The sequence below is a fragment of the Mesoplodon densirostris genome, chromosome 9, assembly GCF_025265405.1.
Source record: "Mesoplodon densirostris isolate mMesDen1 chromosome 9, mMesDen1 primary haplotype, whole genome shotgun sequence".
NCBI classification, from domain to species: domain Eukaryota; kingdom Metazoa; phylum Chordata; class Mammalia; order Artiodactyla; family Ziphiidae; genus Mesoplodon; species Mesoplodon densirostris.
Window position 1 is genome coordinate 87375545 of NC_082669.1, and position 21239 is coordinate 87396783.

The 21239-nt window shown below is 32.5% G+C and overlaps 1 protein-coding gene across 3 annotated transcripts in view; it reads right to left on the bottom strand.

Annotated features, from left to right (window-relative positions):
- Positions 1-21239, bottom strand: part of POT1 (protection of telomeres 1) — an 82346-nt gene that overhangs the window by 13273 nt on the left and 47834 nt on the right. For all 3 annotated transcript variants that reach the window (XM_060108522.1, XM_060108521.1, XM_060108520.1), the window contains exons 9-15: positions 20539-20829; positions 15731-15886; positions 10889-11058; positions 9692-9780; positions 4734-4790; positions 2735-2891; positions 780-985 (exon numbers count right to left, since the gene is read on the bottom strand). In XM_060108522.1, coding sequence (XP_059964505.1) covers positions 780-985; positions 2735-2891; positions 4734-4790; positions 9692-9780; positions 10889-11058; positions 15731-15886; positions 20539-20829 — 1126 coding nt within the window. The remainder of the gene's footprint in view (positions 1-779; positions 986-2734; positions 2892-4733; positions 4791-9691; positions 9781-10888; positions 11059-15730; positions 15887-20538; positions 20830-21239) is intronic.

The window sequence follows — 21239 nt, forward strand, 5'->3', positions numbered from 1 at the left end:
GCCATGGCTCACGGGCCCAGCTGCTTCATGGCATGTGGGATCTTCCCGGACCGGGGCACGAACCTGTGTCCCCTGCATCGGCAGGCAGACTCTCAACCACTGCGCCACCAGGGAAGCCCCTATGTGTTATTTTTATAAACAGAAAAATGCCAGGAATAAAAATGATCATAATCCATTGTAAGAAAGATCAGTTCATTCACAAAATGAAAGATTTCTCTAATGCAAATTAAAGATGATGATCCCCTTTTATTATGGATTATTAGATAAATATTAGATAAAAATAAGACAAAAGTATAAAAGAAATGCAAAATTAAATTTGACTCAAAGTTTCATTCTCTTAAAATATGTCAGGTTATCTTTACTTGATTTAGCTATCAATAGATGACTTTCATTCTATTTTTATGAAACAAGAGTGACATCCAGAGGCCAAGATAACAGCAACTATACATAACAAGCAGCTTCTTGATTATTACTCAGCTCAGCAATCACCTTGGGTCTCATTAAGATGACATGTAGGAATCCAACAAGATGGACAAAGGCAAACACTTGAGTTTAATGTGTAATTTCAAAATGTCATTCAGATAAATTTACATATATATGTGTATATGTATATATTTGAATCCAATTGCTATATATATTACATTACTTGAAATTTAAATTAACAGTATTTTGACTTTATATGTCCCAGGTTGCCCCTAAAATATATTTAACAATAATCAATCAGAGAAACATATAAGCAAAAGCTATATTCTAATAGAACAGAAACTTAAATATCATACCTTCTATCAAAATTAGACAGTCATTTGAAAGTGGGAGAATACCATTATTTTTCACAAAATGAACAGCTACTTTTCGTTCTCCTTGATCTTTAGTGGTCCAGATTTTTGAATCATATAATGATGTATTTTGTAGTTTGCTATCTGGGGTTTTGGTTGCACCCTTTTGCAAAATTATATCCAAATCACCTTCATGTGGAACTTCTTGCCTAAAATCATTGACAACGAAATAATACAAAAACAATTGGTATAAGCTTGGAAATTCAAATTTAACAAACTATCCAATAAAAAAGTTGTTTATATGCTTATGAACCGGCTACTTATTTTAAAACATGGAGATAATTCACTCTGCAGATTACATGGCTCATTCAATAGAAAGATATTTGATGACATTTTATGGCTAATTAGATCCATATCATAATTACATTAACCACAAGCAATTTCCTTGCCTGGTTTTGTGACACCATTATTTCTAGCACCAAACTGTTCTCCTCTGTAAGGAATGCTAAACTTCCCAGCAGGAGCCTTGTCTTCACTCCAGCTAAATATCCACTTACCACTTAAGTAATACATCTTTCATAGGGTACCTACTTTACAAACCAATATTCCATTTGATTCCTTTTAATCTAGAATATAATTTTCAAAAGTCATATGGTAAAATAAGATACAGTAGAAATCGCATAATCTAGAATCAAAAGGTCTATTTCCTTGTCTTGGTTCTGTCACCAATCAGCTGTGTAAATTTAGGTAAAACCTCTTAACATTTCTAAGATGATTTCCCTATTTGTTTAAAAAATTATCATAGAGGGTGGTTTTGTTTGGCAAAGCTATATGATTTTTACAGAATTTTACGAACTATAATCTGATAATACTTCAAGAACTATCTAAAATCTGTACTTATATTTTAATTCCAACTACCATTTCAAGCCCAAATGGGTAGAAGATGGTCCCCTGTTTTATATAAGGAGATCTGATGATCAAAAATCTCCACAAACAGTATTATACTTAGATTGTGAAGGGGATTGTGTACATTAGTGTACACAACACACACACAATGTACACACACATAAATATAATGGAGATGTATATACATATTCATGTTACATATATAGAGGGAAGATACTCAAATTGCATAAAAAAGAAGAGGGATTAAAAATAATTTTCAGAAAATGTCTTGAGTTAGTAAGTACATATTCATTCTAATGTCCTATAAATTTATTTACTTATTTATAAAATAATTGATGTTTAGAATAAAGCTTTTGAGGAACTGAGAAATCCTTAATTACCAACAAAAGTTCAAATTATGTCCACTGTATGGCAGTTATTAAGCAGGACAGGAATTTCCAACAAGGCTTTCTCTTAACACTTAATTAGGAATTTCAACTAACCAGAAATCTTTTCTATTTAAGAATTTTAGCTAATAATGGTTTACTTTCAAGATTTTTTTGTGACAAATGAGAAAGCCCCCCCAAATATTTTCTTTTTTAAAAATTATTATATTTATTTATTTATTTTTTTATTGGAGTATAATTGCTTTACAAAGTTGTGTTAGTTTCTGCTGCACAGCAAAGTGAATCAGCCATACGCATACACACATCCCCTCCCTCTTGGACCTCCCCTTGGTCCCATCCCACCCAACTAGGCCATCACAGAGAACCCAGCTGAGCTCCCTGTGCTATACAGCTTTTCACAGTTATTATTTGTTTGCATTTATCAGAGCTACTAAATTGAATGTCAGATCTGAAAACAGCAACTACTTTTATTTATTATTACTAAGAAACATCAAAAGGATTTATTTTCTAAGAATTAGTGTCTTCTCTTAAAAAGATTACCATTCTTTCAAAATACATTAAAATCACAATTTACTCATTGTCAGGACTTAAACTGACACGTAAGAAAACATATATACACAAATTTCATGAAATGAAAACTTTGGTTTTGTTATGGAAAATACTTACAGTGAATGACATTTAGGACAATAAAGTTTAACAGACTGAAAGAGTCTTCTGGGCTTATATGACCTCAATTTTGCTCGGATACGATATTGTTGAGGAGCTTCTTGTTTCAAAATAGCACACAGTGGGGTTTTCTCCAAATACTGATGATCCGTAAGTACTATAAAGAATTTTTGAATTAAGTTAGAGAAATCTGCAAGGATATAAGTATATTCATGGCATGAATCCCCGTGAAACAAACATACACAATCAAATCCAATTCAGTTGTATTAATTGTCAATTTTGGTAACATTTTGCCACATTTATCATCATCTCCATCTGTCATTATCTCCATCTCTCCATATATACATAAACCTTGCAGATACGTGATAGTAACTTCCAGACATTTTGTCCCTTTATCCCTAAGTACTTCAGTATGTATTTCACAAGAACAAGCAATTTCATTAACATATTACAATGTAATTTTCAACATCAGAACACTTAACATTGATTATCACCGAATCAACAGACATTATTCAAATTTCTCCAACTATCCCCATAATGCTCTTATTTAGCATTTTATTTTCAGGTCTAGGACCCAATCCTGAACCATGTGTAGCATTTATTTTTCCTGTCTCTTTGGAGTCCTTCAGTGTAGAGAATGGTTCCTCAGCTCTTCTTTGTCTTTCAGGATGCTAATATATTTGAGGAGTAGAGGCCATTTATTTGGGTGTGTCTGGTTTTTCTCATGATCAGATACCAATTACGTATTTTTGGTAGGAATACTACTGTGTAAGTGATATTGTGGCCTTCTCATTGCATGACATCGAAAGGCACATGATATCAGTGTTTTCATTCCTGGGTATGTTAACTTTGCTCAGCTGATTAAGGTGGTGTTCAGCAGGTTTCTCCACTATAAACTTATTATTTCCCCCTTTATAACTAATAAGAAAGTATTTGACAAAATATATATATCCCAATTTCATTAAACATTTAGGATCCTGCTAGTTTAAGATCCATTGATGATTAGCAACTGAACAATTACTATCATGATTGAAAAATGGTGATTTTTCCCTAACTTCATTATTCCTTTTACATTTATCAGCTGCCATTCTATTTCAAATAACAGTTTTCCATTCAACCTCATTTATTTATTTATTTGTTTTGTTCATTTATTTACTATCCATATGGACTAATAGATTCCTACTTTATTCAACCAGTTCTATGCCATCACTAGTAATTTTTATTTTGATACTCAAATTGTATGAGATTTGACATCTGCCACCATTAAGCTGAGAAATTCTCTACTTTCTGACACAACAAGATGTTCCAGAATCACCTTATAATTCTCCTGTCTCAACCCTGGAATCTGCTATTTCTCCAAGAAGCCCTGATTGGGGATATTATTTATAAACTAAGATCTGTGCACTAGGTGTACTCATTGCTACTGGGTGTCCTTGTTTTTATGCCCTTTCATCAACAGAGCTCAGGCACATATGCACACATGTTAATACCTATACTTATACACGTGCACCTGCATGTGTATGAATGTATATGTGAGTGAATACATATATACAAACACCCATATATCTATTTCTGTATCTATCTCTAAAACCATGAGTACATACTGACACCTCCAATTCTAATATAATACCACAGCTTCTTTCTTCTAGCCCATTTCATAATTATACGTCCTTTCTCCAATAATGAGAAAATCATATCTTTATAATAGTATACTACAGAATTTTATTTAATAGACTTGTGCTTAGAAATAGTTAATTTTTAAAAAATCTTAGCTGAAGTATCAGAAGGTGGGTATCTGATAGATTAACTATCATTTCTAACATTAAAGTTTTGGGGCATATTTTAAGGAATTCCTTTATGGACGCACCACTAAATACATAGTGTGAATTGATTAAAATTAACACGGATATGTTTTTGCCCTCGTGGATAGATAAGTATAAGGACAGACTTCATAATACTCACTCTTGTGCCCATAATACAAAAATGAAAATGGTCTTACTTGTAGCCGACAGTTGTTGACATCTTTCCACCTCATATAGTGATACTGATCCAGAGCCTATTAGGAAAAAAGGAAAGAAGAATTACAGTTTTAAAATCCATTAAAAGCTCAATGTGGCATTGAAAACTATAAAACATTACTGAGAGAAACTGAAGAAAATCTAAACAAATGGTGAAATTTGTTTATGGATTCATGTCATTTGTTCATGGATTGGAAGGTTCAATATTGTTAGGAACTGACATTCTTCCCAATAGATCTGTAGATTCAATAAAATCCTAATCAAAATTGCATAGGCTTTATTATAGAAAGAGACAAGCAGATTCTATCACTTAAGTGGAAATGGCAAAGAATCTAGAATCTAATCTTGAAAAAGAACAAAATTGGAGGACTTATACTATATGACTTCAAGATTTACTATAAAGCTATATATAGTAAACAAAAGAATATGGTACTGACATAAAGAATGACAAATAATATTATCAGAATTAAATAGAAAGTCCAGAAATAAACCACATTTACATGGTCAATGGATTTTTTTTTTTTTTTTTTTTTTTTTTTTTTGCGGTACGCGGGCCTCTCCCGTTGCGGAGCACAGGCTCCGGAAGCCCTTCATTTGATTTTTGATAAAGGCAGCAAAGCAATCCAAATGGAAAGCAAAACTCTTTTCAAAAAATAGTTCTGGTGGCTTCCCTGGTGGCGCAGTGGTTGAGAGTCCGCCTGCCGATGCAGTGGACACGGGTTCGTGCCCTGGTCCGGGAAGATCCCACATGCCGTGGAGCGGCTGGGCCCGTGAGCCATGGCCGCTGAGCCTGAGTGTCCGGAGCCTGTGCTCCGTAACGGGAGAGGCCACAACAGTGAGAGGCCCACGTACCGCAAAAAAAAAAAAAAAAAAAAAAAGGTTCTGCAACAACTGGAAATTAGTATGAGGAAAAAAAAAAAGCTTACTTCACACCACACTACTAAGTACTGAACACAAAGCTCAGAAGTAAATCCACATTTATACTCATTTGATTTTTGACAAAGACACCAAAGCCACCTTTAAAAAAAAAATGGTGCTGCAACTGGAAATTCATATTTTCAAAAATATCTATGTCATCCCATAATACTAAGCATTAAAAAGGAATAAACCACTGACATATGCAACATGGATGAATCTCAAAAACAAATAGTATGTGCAAGAGTAAATAACATATTATTGCATTTATCTGAAGTTCTAGAACAGGCACAATTAATCTATGGTGGAAAAAATCAGGACTTCTGGGGTGGGGTTGGGGGTGAGGATCGACTGGGAAAGAGCACGAGGGAGATTTCTGCAAAAAAGGTAATGGTCTTGATTTTAAGAGGGACTTAAGGTTATGCAGTTTATGTGTTAGCCAAAACTCATGAAATGATACACCTAGGTTGCCCATTTCATTGAATATAATTTACCTCAAAAATAAGAGAATTCTAAACAAATATTTAACTCTAGATACTGATGTTCATTCATTGAAGTGTTTAGGAGATGTACTTATGTCTGCAAATTACTTTGAAATGCATCAAAAAATAAACTGGATTGATGCATTAAAAAAGAGATAAATGACACAGCAAAGAGAATAACATGTTAACTAGAGAATCGGATGGTGGGTATATGAGTGTTGACTGTACAATTGTTTCAACTTTTCTGTATGTTCGAAAATTTTTCTTATGTTGAAAAAATACACTGTGAAGGGAATAAAGGGATAGGTGGATATAATAATAAATTTACCAAACTTAATAGGATGACTTGATGAATACCATAAAATATGATTTTACTTTAACAAAAAAAGCAAAAGTAGTGATCATAGCAATAAGTCTTTTTTTTTTAACATCTTTATTGGAGTATAATTGCTTTACAATGGTGTGTTAGTTTCTGCTTTATAACAAAGTGAATCAGCTATACACATACATATATCCCCATATCTCCTTCCTCTTGTGTCTCCCTCCCACCCTCCCTATCCCACCCCTCTAGGTGGACACAAAGCATCAAGCTGATCTCCCTGTGCTATGCAGCTGCTTCCCACCAGCTATCTACTTTACATTTGGTAGTGTATATATGTCCATGCCACTCTCTCACTTCATCCAAGCTTACCCTTCCCCCTCCCTGTGTCCTCAAGTCCATTCTCTACATCTGCGTCTTTATTCCTGTCCTGCCCCTAGGTTCTTCAGAACCATTTTTTTTTTTTAGATTCCATATATATGCGTTAGCATACGGTATTTGTTTTTCTCTTTCTGACTTATTTCACTCTGTATGACAGACTCTAGGTCCATCCACCTCACTACAAATAACTCAATCTCCATAGCAATACGTTTTAATAATGCTTTCCAAAATGAAGAATTTAAGACTTAAGAAAGTATCCATATTTTGCAACTACTTTAGCTTACTACATTCTATTATATATAATAGTATATTTTTATAATTTATTGTATGTGGCATCATATACAAACATATGTATTACTTGTCCATGTTCCTCAACATCACTAATAAATGGCATAAGAATCCATGGCAAGAGAACCTTAATCTAGCAAAGTATAATTTCAAAGAATCTGATTACTTAATATCTGCCATTCTGCATGAAGTGAAATAATAAGAAAATACAGAAAATACTGCAAAATATATACAACAATCTCCCACAAGACTGATAAGAAAAAAAATAAAGAACCCGACAGAAAATCAGGTATAGGGTAAGAGCAGACAATTCAAAGAAGGAGTAAAAAGGGCCAATAAATATATAATAAGATTTTTAAGTTTCCATGTACTCAGGGAAAATAAATAAGATATCACCTTATACCTACCAAATTGTCAAAAAATTACTTATAGTGTCAACGGACAATACCACTGAGAGTGTGAGGAAAGGACATTCTCCCACACTGTTATTTGCATATGAATCCTATGACATTTTGGCATATAATCTGGTATCATCTATGAAAATAACAGATGTGCTTACTCTTTGATCCTTCAATCCCACCTTTAGGAGTTTATTTTAGAGAAACAATAAGCATGAAAGTACAATTGTTCAATGGTGTTTATTAAAGAAGTATTTGTAAGAGTAAGAAACCGGAAACAACCTGAATGTCTATCAAATGGAAAATGGTTTAATAATGTTAGACTCATATAAAATATAATGTAACTATTAAAAGAATGAGTTTGACCTATATAAATTACCCCAGAAAGATTGTTAAATAAAGCAGCTAGGGCTTCCCTGGTGGTGCAGTGGTTGAGAGTCCGCCTGCTGATGCAGGGGACACGGGTTCGTGCCCCGGTCTGGGAAGATCCCACATGCCGCGGAGCGGCTGGGCCTGTGAGCCATGGCCGCTGAGCCTGCGCGTCCGGAGCCTATGCTCCGCGACAGGAGAGGCCAAAACAGTGAGAGGACCACGTATGGCAAAAAAAAAAAAAAAAAAAAAAAAAAAAAGCAGCTAGTCTAGTATGGTCCCATTTTTGTAAAAATTTTAAACAGAGGGAAAACTCGTACCTGTTTATGTAGAAGTATATATATTCATATAAACATGAAGATGTTGAAGAAATCACACTAAACTCTTAACTTTACCTCAGCGAGTGGGCATAAAGGCATGGGAAGGCTATGTACCTTGATACTGTCACATGTACTACTTTTGTAATTTAAAAACAACTAGAAAAACCTTTTAAAAGGAGAAAAGAGATTTCAAAAAGTATAATTACAAATTAATACTGTCTCCAAATGATTGTCAATTGAAGTAAACTGTCCTCCTAATGGCAGTTCAAATAATCACAGATTAGGCTAAAACGCTATCACCAACGTGCTAGGAAATATGAAGAATTCTAAGGCAGAGAAAATGAAGAAATAAACATGTACAAAAAAATCAAATAGGCTGCATCTGAATCTGACTGACTTTGCCATCAGTTAATAGCTAAGTGACCCTGGACAAATTATATGACTCCCATCACTCAAAGCCTCAGTTTCCTTTCTATAAAAGGGAAGAATAATATCAACCTCATAGGAGTGCTGTTAGGATTAAATAATAATGGCTGTAGGCACTGACTAAGTGCCTATCAAGCCACACATGTTAATTTTAATGCTTATCATTACTGATATAGAAAGAGAGTAAATACTCATAAAATAGATCATAGTAGGGAAGGAGTTAGGTTGTAAAAAAAAATAGGGGATAGAAACATGACATAGATTCTAGGTGTCAGAATGTATAAGCAAATACTGAGACAAAATGGTAAAGAAAAAAATCTTACAGATTGAGTGTTTTGAAATTTAGATTTGAATAGTCACCTGTTCAGGTAGGCAATAATATAAATACACAACCAATTGTTTGTTAACATTTTGTAATTAGGTACTTAACTCAATAAAACTGGGAACTCTAAGATATGTATGATCAAAAAATACTTGGGCTATTTGAAATAAAGTAGCAAAAACAACCTTTGTTCCTTTTAGAAACTGACGAGCAAAATAGTTTACTAGGAAATAAATACAGATTTATAATAAATACATATATACACACATTAACACTACATATATCACACATCAAGTAATCCCTACCACCCCAATGTGAAAATGTAACTATACAGGTAAGGGAGGAGTAACGTTTACTTTTGCACAGGACACTGATAAAGATTTAGCATGTTTCTTTACAAAGAATATGGATATAACCAAAAAAAAAATAGAGATAGGAAGATATTAGAGAATTTATGTTGATAAAGTCATTTTACTTAGCAGAAACTAAACTGGCAACATTAAAAATTATCCTTACTCATTAGGAGCATGGGATTAATAAATAAACACCACTATATATAAAAAAGGTAAACAACAAGGATTTACTGTAAAGCACATGGAACTATATTCAATATCTTGTTAATAACCTATAACAGAAAAGAATCTGACACTGTACACCTGAAACTAACACAATATTGTAAATCAACTGTAGTTTAATAAATTAAAAAAAACTGTCCTTACTTGAAATATTTGAAAAGCTGTCCTCATGTTCTGATTGACATATACCCTCTAAACACTGATTGGCTGGCAAATCTACAGATTCTAAAACCCTGTAATTGAAAGAATATAATTTTTAATTGCATAAAACAAAGTCAAACAATGGTCAGTTTAGCTCCACCCAAAGAAACCAAGAGCTCACTGAAATTGTATAAAAAATTCTGTGTGTGTATGCATTCTTCAGGAAGACTATAGTTTTTTAACAGATTATCGGGGGATTCCAAGAGACCCTCAAATCTTAAAAACCTAAGTCTAGAAAGACACAAGTAGAACAGTGGGATGATGAAATACTGCAAGTAAGCTGGGTGTTTAATGGATGACATTCTAAGTCAGAACAATCTCACTCTAGACTCAAGTAGTGAAATACTATGTGGCTATATATTGCAATATGAGAAATAAAGTAGGGAAACTGATAGAAGGTTATTAAAATAGCTAATTTCATTGATGATAAAGTCATAGATTTCAATATATTAAAACTTGGAAAATAGTTATGTCATTTCAATTTACTGAAAAGGATATTTTCATAACTCTTTGAAAATATGTAGAAGAATTTTTATTTCCCTAGAATATGGGTCAAAGAGTTTCTGCACACATCACTAACAGGAGTACTTTAAGGAAAAGGGAGCTTCAAGTGTAGCAGGATTTAAGGTACTAATCACTTTCTGGGCACACCTAAAAGTTTAAAAAATACGATACCCTGAAATATTTCTGTTACCTATTTTCTCGGTTATACACACTTTAAAAAGGCAGTATTTTTTCCATGATTGATCAAGTATGTTTGTCACCCTAGACATATATATCAAGTTTTCCAAACTTTAGCTAAGCTCCAGTTTCTACTGTTTGTTTCTGTACTTGGAGAAGGTGGCAAATGGTAGAAGAACATGAGTGCAAAGAGTAGAGGTAAGAGCATAAATAACTATCAGAAAACCTAGACTATAAACCCAGCTCTGCTACTATGTAGCTATTTGAACCTACAATCACTTGATTTGTTTCATTTGGTTCATCTATTTAAAAAATTGAATAATGGCAAGAAAGGCTCTGAGGATCAATTTCAAGAGACCTCTTAGAGCCCCCCTTCCCACCTCAGAACAATATTATCCTAGAAATCAGCTTAATTAATACCTTATTTACAATTTCTAAATAGGTTTATAATATGCTTACTTTTTCAGTTGATCCACATCAGAGTTACTTTCTGGCAAGACTCTGATTCCCCGACCATAACTGGTGCCTCCATGGAGATGAAACTCTAGGGCTAAAAATGTTGCCAGGTTCTCTGAATTGACTGACTGAAGTTTGGTATGGAGGCTGTAAATTCTAAGAAAGCTTCCAACCTAAAAGTAGATGATTTATTATTTAGAAAATGGAGAAAAATCAAACAATTTTTGATACAATATTTAACAACTAACATGGGGCACAGACCAATAACCGGGGATGTTGACTCATCAGAAAGGAAAGTGGTATGTTCTACTAATGTGTACTCAATATCAGCCCCAAGGACACTGTATCAAAACCAAAACGTGTGTGTATGTGTGTGTATGTGCTTGTATACATACATATGCATGTATAGATATGTATGTATTTTTCAAATGTAAAGGCATATTTCCATTTTAGAGATATTAAAATGTTAAATAAAATTGAGTCTTAGCATTGGTAAGATATGGTAGCTAAGAAACCTATTACCTAAATCAAATCCAAGCCCTCTATTTGATTAAGAACCTATTTGGTTAAGGTTTCTGAAAATAAACTGCTTTAACTAATTTAAGGTAAGATTTAATTAAATATGATCACTAAAACACTCTCATTATGAGAATACTAGAAAGTATGTTTAAATGTGCTACTCTATTAAAATAATAAACTCCCTCTATTCCACAAGTTCTATAGAAAGAAAACTTCTGTAAATATTTTTGTCTGTACACCATAATGTGAAACACCTTCTATGAGTTCAAATATAGATTTAAACCAATTATAGTTTTGAACCAAATGTCCTATAATTTTAGATGTTTTGCTAAACTTAGTCTTAAAAATATATTTAATTACGGAGTATTTGATATTCTTTTAATGTAGAAGACTTAAAAAGAGACATGCAGAATGTTTATTAAAGAAACTGACACCTACTCAAAGGAAGAAGCTATATTACCTAAATCACATTTATTTTTATGAAGAAAGAATTATAAACAAAAGGAGTTAGTTACCAACTAGGAAATTTAATTCATTTGTATAAAGCAGCACTCCTGACTGCTGATGACTGTGGGACTACCATTCTCTTTTTTTCCTACAAGGTCAAGATAAACAGTGGTGAGATTCTGTGTAACAGAAAAGCTATACATGGGGGAATATAAAGAAAGAGAAGGTAGTAAACCAACCTCCCACCTCTGCTTATTGCTGTTTCAGTTCATTGTATTTCTCCTCATCACCCCCTGGATGTGATGGAGAGAAATGGGGGGAAAAATAAGGGGAAAAAATCCACACTCCCAGAGCTACTCCTTCATTCTCAAGGATCTTTTTCCCATCCAATCATGGGTTTTATAAGGAGGTAAGGCACTTAGTCTTTTCTTCTCTGACTTCTTCCACTGACAGAACAGCAGGCGAGCAGGGTAAATAGAGTCAGAGAAGGAAAACACACACACAGACAGACACACACACACACATACAAAAGATGACAAAACTGATTTTCCTCATGGTCTCTGAAGTAAGATGATGGAAGGAAATATGTCTATTTCTATTTCCTTTTATGTCATTGTTTTTGAACATTTATTACTCTGTAATTCTTTTTAATATACATAATATATTAGTGCAGTAAATGTATATAATCTACAAAGGACTTAAAGAAGGCCAGACACAAGGCAAAAGATACCATAATCATAAATGAAAAGTTTCAACATTATAAAGATAATTTCCTAATTAATTATTCTTTAAAATCAATGCAATTTCTATCTAAATCTCCAGTGCCTTTCAAGGAATTGTAAAAACTGATCTGAAAGTGAACAGTCAAGTTAGTTTTGAAGACTGAACTGGGATCGAGGGCTTAACCTATGAAATATCATTTAAAAATAAAAGTATGATAATTAAGACAGGCTGGTATTAATGCAGACACATATATGAACACGGATAAATCTTACAAATATAATGTCAAAGGAAAAAAGCAAATTATAGAATGATACATAACCATATGCATTTTTCAGACAAAAGTATATAAAATAAAAGCATAATAAACATGGGTGTGCCCACGTACATGTTAGGATAAATAAAAAGAGGATATTGGGGAGCAAAAAATTAGAATAAGCAGAGGTACAAAGAAGGTTCCACATGTAGAAATTTCATTTCTTAAAATTAAAAGTACCTGAAATAAATGTGCAAAACATTTAGAAATGTTAAGTTTGGACGATAGGCACATAGATGTTTGTTATACTATCTTCTTTACTATTGTATTTCATAATAAAACAAAATTATACTTTAAAGACCAAGAGAGAATTTTATATATATAGGCTATAAAAATGACAAACTGTTATTTCCAGAAATTCCTTCTGGAGGCAGCATTGTATATTTTTTTTAAGCTTGCTAAATATATTATAAAATGTGCCAGATGCTCTGTTATAATAGACAAATATATAACAAACAAATTGTCTTGTTGGTAATAACCAAAAAATTATAAAACATACCTCTAAAAATTGTTGTAAAAGCCCTTTTTAATACAGAAACAGTAAAAATAAAGCAAAGCAAACTGGCTATTAAGAAATGTTTATTCCTTTAGAAATAATTTAAATATTCCTTATAAACTTTCAAAAATTTCCCTTTAGGTTTAATATTTTTAATGACCTGTGTATGTCTGAAAATAACCAAACTATAGTTCTTGGGTCACTGAATGCCAAACATAATTAGAACTACGTGTGTTTTATAATTATTTTCAAATTGTGTCAGAATAAGTCTGGGGATTGAAAATACACTGCTTTTGTTTGTAGACAAAAGGTTTGAAGTGTGTGTGTGTGTGTGTGTGTGTGTGTGTGTAAAATGTTTAGAGAAGGAGATAACTTACTTAAAAAGCAAGGTTTAGGAAAAATGTTAAGGCAACTTTAGCTGTAAAATGTATCGTAAATAGAGTTCAATTATATTGTACTTTATAATTTGCCTTAACTGTCCTCTTCATTACATAAAATAAAAATCACATTTTTTTCCTGTTCCTATTCAACAAAAATACATGTATTCCATGCATTTCAATATAAATATTCAATTTTAAGCAGTTATCATCAAGTGTTGACAAGAATTAATTGATATCAATATCAGTTGACTCTGGGCACTTCTTAAATAAATACGAAATGGTTAGTATAGAGGTTGCCTCAGAACAAATAAAATGTGATGTCAAGGTACATTAAATAAAAGCCTACAGTTATATTACTTACACATAGAGAAAATCCTTTTCATTTTTCTATTACATTGTAGATAAATGTCATGATATCTTTAGAGAAAAATTAATTGCCCTACATTTTCTTAATTATGTATGCTCATAGCACCCTCTAGTGGGTGAGATAAAGCAGACAAAGGAGATGAAAAAAATCTGAAAAAAATTCACAGCGCTCATTGATTCATGCATTCACCAGCAGATATTATTTACTTAACCCTTACTACATGGAAAGCATTGTGGCAGGTGCTGTTCAGGACTTGGGACAAGGAAATCAGGAAAAGAGAGAGGAACAAAAGACCTATAGAAACAGCATAGGGAAAGAGAAGGGAATTAAACAGTGAAAGTCAAATCTAAAATGTAAATCTTTTTCATTTGTAAAAGAACTCTATCTGTATTTTAAAAAGACTTTAGAATTGGCTTTATCATTACATTTATTTTTGAAATAAGCTAATCAATGCAGATAAGATCAAGGAAAAGCATCAAAAATATATCTTCAACAGTCAATTTTCTGATGTGAAAGGTATGAACACACTCATAAAGGACAAAAGAGTACAGTTATCACCTTCCTTGACCTGGACTTTAACCTAATTTATTGAGTTGGGTGGGCTTCTTTGTAACAGAGTGTAAAAGTGGAAATATCTCCTTCTCCAAGAACATTTATTTGCAAAAAAGAAACCGGGCACTAAAATTCAGATCTAAAAAAATTACAATTCACTTTCCCTACTTTCTTCCTATAAGTAGGTTATATAACTCCCTAAATGTAGGATGGAAGTTATTTGCCATAAAGAAATTCATTTCTTTATACTGCTTAAGAAGATTAGCTCTGGAAACAGACGTACATTCAAATACAGGCTTCACCCAAGTAGCTGTGAAATCTTGGGCCTCTGAGTGCCTCAGTTTTCTCATTTGTAAAACAGAAATGATGATAGTACCTACTGCACAAGACAGTGCTAAATACATTTGAAGTGCTTTAACAAATGTTACTATTATTATCATTATTATCAATGACAGCATTCTTTGCAAGAAAGGTTACTTGCAAATGAAAGACACGATAAAATGAAGAAAACTATTCCTTAAAATGTTACTAATAAGCAAGAAGTGCCAAAACTAAGCAGCGTTATTTTACCTAGAAAACTGCATCTCAAAAACAGCAAATTCTAATAAACTGTATGGTACACACAGACAATTTATCGATATATTTTAGAGGTGGATTAACAATTTCTTAGACTAATGAGTAAACAGTTAAAGACTGGATTTTATCAAACCAAATAAAAGAGCTTATCGTTTAAGTTTACAAATATTTTATGCATCCTTTGTTATTTTAAAGCAAATTTTATTGCAGAAAAAAATTTTTCTTTCTTACTTCCATAGTAAAATTGGGCACAGCTTTAAGATATTCAAGAAACATTCTTTAACTTTAAAAAAGCTGTTCAAGCCATTATAATTTAATATATCGTCTAATAATTTAAACACACATTGTACAAATTAAAGAAAAAAATTAATTTGGAGTTAATTTCTAGACCTCAAATATCATCTAACATGTGATTTACCCTAAAATTTATAAAAATACAAAAGAGCAAAACATGCTTGCTACACAACATCACCTTTAAAGATTTGGCCACTTGAACATGGTTGTCATAGACTAAAATGTCTATTGTCAGATTCTGCACCGGGTGGATGTGACTTAAATCACCTTCAAGAACAAGGTCCTGTATTAAGACTCTCCAAGATGGGAATGGGGTCCTGGTGCCATCCCATACCTGCATAAGAAGTAGAACAAAAGTTTAATGATCTTTTTGTAAAATTGTGGAGGCTAAAAGAGTTTTGTTTGCTGGTAACATAGCTTAAATGTAATTAAACATATTCCCCCAATAGCTGTTAAACTTTGAATATGATGTATATTCTTTCCTGATTGTAAAAGGACTAAATATGTATAGGTAATGAATAAAATGTAAGGAAAAAAATTCAAACAGCTATGAGCTTAGAAAAACTATTAACATATTGTTGAATTTACTTATCTTTTTTTTCTTCTATGTATTTATAATATATATGTCTTTTTTTCTTTTTACCAAACTGGCATTCTATTCTGCTTTTCATTTCTTAATTTATTGCTGGGCAGTTTTTCAGGCAATTTAAATATTCTTCTAAAATAGGATTTTCAATGGCTTCACATTACATTATAGATGCAAATTTATTAAACCAATCCCTTTTTTGGCCATTTGATTTGTTTCAAAATTTTTGCTATTTTAAATAGTTTAGTAATTACCATCTTGTATATAAACCTTTACAAGTATCTCTGCTAATTTTCTTAAGTATAAATTCCTAGCTTTTAGGGAACTAATATGACCTCTGCCCATTTTTCCACTTTGTTCTGATTTGGAAAAGGCATTTGAAAGCACAGATATGAATATTTTGTTTATGTTAGATGTTATGAACACAAGTGAATGACAATCATGGGTGATGGAAAGGGAAAGGTAGGTTGGATTGCTATTTAAGTCACCTTGAGGTAAGGATGGGAACAGGGGCCCAGGATGAGTATGCACTATCCCATCCTTAAGACCTGAGCTAGCCTGTGCTGTGCTAGGGTTGGAAGAGATGAGCTTGAGGCTATGCTGTGCTATAACAGGGTGGGACAAAAGACATTTGGAGAGAGGTGAGAATGCCTCTGCATGTCAGAAGTTTGGCTGGGTAAGAGTGAACAGTCTACTTAAATAGAAAACACATTTCCTTTTTTTTTTTAACTGTTATTTTTTTTTAATTGAAGTATAGTTGATTTACAATGTTGTGTTAGTTTCAGGTGTACAGCAAAGTGATTCAGTTATACACACACATAAACACACACACATATATCTTTTTCAGATTATTTTCCATTATAGGTTATTACAAAATATTGAGTATAGATCCCTGTGCTATACATAGGTCCTTGTTGCTTATCTATTTTATATACAGTCGTGCGTATCTGTTAATCCCAAACTCCTAATTTATCCTTCCCCCCATCCTTTCCCTTTTGGTAACTGTAAATTTGTTTTCCATGTCTGTGAATCTACTTCTGTTTTGTAAATAAGTTCATTTGTACCATTTGCTTAGATTCCACATATAAGTGATATCGTATGATGTTTGCCTTTCTCTGACTGAGTTCACTTATTACTATAATTTCGAGGTCCATCCATGTTGCTGCAAATGGCATTATTTCATTCTTTTTTATGGCCGAGTAATATTCCACTGTATATATACACCACGTATTTTTTATCCGTTAATAGACATTTAGGTTGCTTCCATGTCTTGGCTATTGTAAATAGTGCTGCTATGAAAACTGGATGTTATCTTTTCAAATTAGAGTTTTTGTCTTTTCCAGATATATGCCCAGGAATAGGATTGCTGGATCATGTGAATTCTATTGTCAGTTTTTTAAGGAACCTCCATGCTGTTCTCCATAGGGGCTGCACCAATTTACATTCTTACCAACAATGTAGGAGGGTTCCCTTTTTAATGATGGCCATTCTGACCAGTGTGAGGCAGTACCTCACTGCAGTTTTAATTTGCATTTCTTTAATAATTAGTGATGTTGAGAATCTTTTCATGTGCCTGTTGGCTATCTGTAAGTCTTCTTTGGAGAAATGTCTATTTAGGTCTTCTGCTTATTTTTTGGAAAACACCGCATATCTATACAGGTGTCTGCCACTGTCAGATTACAGAGAAAGTACTGAATAATGTTGGTGACAGTGCTAAGTTGTAAATAAACAATCATGAGTTTGTGTCACTCACTCTGTTTCCTAAATTACTCAAAGAACCAGGACAATCACTTTGGGAGTAGTAACATTATGTCGCATTTTTCTTCACTTGGAATTTGTTCTTTCATTTTGTGTACATGTTTTTGAGACTTTAAAATGGCTTTACAGACCAATCCATGAGTCTTCTGAAGGAGGGGCTGGGAGAGTAGAGTATAAGTCAGACCTTGTGTTGAAATTCTGGAACTTTTGTAATCTTGTATCAAAACTCAATCTGTTAGGTATCTGCATATTTTATACAGATCTAATTCTTTTTTCCAAATAGACAACAATCACCATTTAACAAAACTTCTTTGCCAATTTGAAATGTTAATGTTATTTTTATTATTATAGCAGCGTGGGGACAAGAGAGGAAGTCAAGGAGAGAAATTTTTTACTATATATCACTTAAAAATATCTTTTAAATTTCTGGGCAATGTTAAAATTACCTATCCCAAAAGTAAATATCTTATTAAAATACTACTTCAAACTTTCTATAATTGTTTGTTACTTTTTCAATTTCTTGACTTGAAAGATTATTCTGATATGCTATGCTTTTTGTTCTTTCTTTGTTCATGAAGACATTTAAGGCTCTAAATTTTATCTTTGAGTATATCTCCAACCATAGCCTTTAATCTCTTCTTATTAACATTATAGTCTTAATAACCTATAATTAAAATTAACTTCTTTTAGAAACAACAGTATGTGGGGGAATCATATCTACTAGAATAATTAAGATGAATGTATTGTAGTTACTAATAAAGAGACCAATATTAGCATCATATCTCAGTTGAGACAGGAAATAATTATGCTATATTCCATGCTGACCAGAACTCATTTGGAGTAAGGTCTGGCTCCTTTTGTTTTCAAAACAAAATTTTAAAAAATTATTCCTAGTTTGGGATAGGAAAATCAATTTCAGAAAAAAAAATCACTTAAAATTTGACTTCCCATAGATAAAATGAGCAAAATATTGCTATACAGTCCTCTCAAAATATTTTTGCTATGCATATAATACATTTTTAGTATATAAATGAAAGTACATTAATCACTAAAGAGAATATTGTGAATTTCTATATCAATAAGTATAGGTCTACAATGTCATTTTATAGTCACAGAGTATTCCACAGCACATAAATAATTCACAAAATTCTCTATTGCTAGTATGCGAGTTTTTTCTGATTTTTGTTACTGCAAGAAATATAAGGATAAATATTCCTTTAAAGGCATTTTTCCACATTTTAAATTATTACTATAAAATAAATTTATGAAAATAGAGTTGTTGAGACAAAGAGCATAGAATGACTTTTGAGATTTCTTTTAAATTGTCCTCAAGAAAGTCTTACTAATGTAATTTCTTACATTCACTTCTGAATGCTGTACTTTAAAGTAATATCTACATGAAAGCTGTTTTTACTTATCCGAAAAGGCTATCTATAAAAATGGATGCAGGCATGTTTTCTTCCTTTAGAAGGAAAATGTAGATTCAGCTACGTCAGTTAAAAGGTAGCAGGTTTTATCTCAGAATTTATGAATTTACGCTCAATACAGCAGCCAAAAAAAGAGGTGGAGAATACTTCTTTGCACAGCCAATTTTTTGTCATTGGAAGTGTTCAGTGATTAGCAAACACTTATTTGTTAAATATGTCACTTTAGGCATAAAGTATGACTGGCTGACCTCCTTTTCATTTTGTTTGGATGATTTTATGTTGCTTTAGCTTCAATTTTGTCATACTTAACTTATTTATGTTTTTTTATAGCATGCATTTACTTTTTCAGAGTATTTAATGTGTATATAAATATGTGCTATTTTCAACTTCAAAAACTTTGTATTTTATTCAATAATTTCTATCTTCACTATTCTTTAATATGGGCAAGGTATAACTGATAATAATGCTAAACCCCAATATTTGTCCAAGGGCCACTGTACTCCATTTCCTGTTCCATCGTTCCAAAGAGTCAGAAGCTAAAGAAAGAACAAGAGAAGCAGGGCTGAAGCAGTGTTTGTTTAAATGCATCCTGCCTAGGCTAGTAGGTGAGGATGGTATCAGACAACTGTCCTCTCCAGGAGCTACTCATGAATAAATTGGAATAGGTGTAAACAAAGGTTAGATGGGTCTTATGTCACTTTTTTTTTCTGCAGATTTAAGAACAAAATAAAATATAACAAGAAAAATAAACACTTCAAAACCATCCATGATCTACCTATGAAGCAGATAGTGAAATAACATGGGAAGAGAACCCAACATCAGTGGGCCAAGAAGAAGGCAAATGAGTGAGAAGGAAGGCTACAACTTGATAGGGAATCAGAAATATGCATTTTTAGAACTGCAACTTAAAAATAGCAATAGAAAACAACTCATTTTGTTAGTACTAATAAGAAATATATAAACACAACATAAACAATACTATATTTAAAATGTAGATCTGGTAACACTATTTTCCTCTAGAAGTATAGGATAAAGAAGAGAAGTTCAAGAGTAAACTTGCATAGAAATTACAGGCTCATTAAAAATGGTTAGATTTTAAGTTCTTAGTACACAGTATGCATATTTATTCCATCAGAATGCTGAAATATAAGCTCTTTACAGGCTTATAAGTCACGGTAACTTACAACACAATTTCAAGTATTTAAAAATATCTACCTTTAGAAGAAATGATGCTCCATCCACTTCTGCTTTGCCCAAGAGCTGACAAGTCAGGTCAAAATACTGCATTGGCTGGACATCACACAATTTCACTAATGTTGAAGAAGGTGAAATATGAGTAGATGCCCAAACACGTAAGGCTTCTACCATTTTGTGGTCCTCAGCGGTGAAGTTAAAACACTTGCTTGAAGTACGAGGTATGATAGGAGCTCCCAAAGTTCCCTCAAATGTCAAAGATGCAAAGCCAGAGCTGGTGATACCTTGAGTCTCCTTTTTATATACTTGGATCTAAGAAAGTGGCAAAGTAGAAAACAAAACAGAAACAAACAAAACAGGCTTACTGATGAGAACCTAGGAACTGGAAACACTTGTGAGATTATAAAATCTTGCCAGCATAGTTAACAGAGGACATAATTCTTTAAATATTTCATTTAGCATATGAAATCATAAAATCTACTGGGCTATATCAAAATCCACAAGCACCATGTAAACTGTAAAACACTATGCAAGATTATTTTTATTTTTTAAAGAGCTAGGTGGCAGCCTCCCTAATACTATCAGGCTTGCAGTTTTACTAACAAAACATTTATTAGTTTTTTTTATTAAGGTATAATTTATAAAAGGAAAAAGGATAATAAGTAACTGTTATTTATGAATATTATAGGGAAAACTAGAACACTTAAAATATAAGAGTTTTG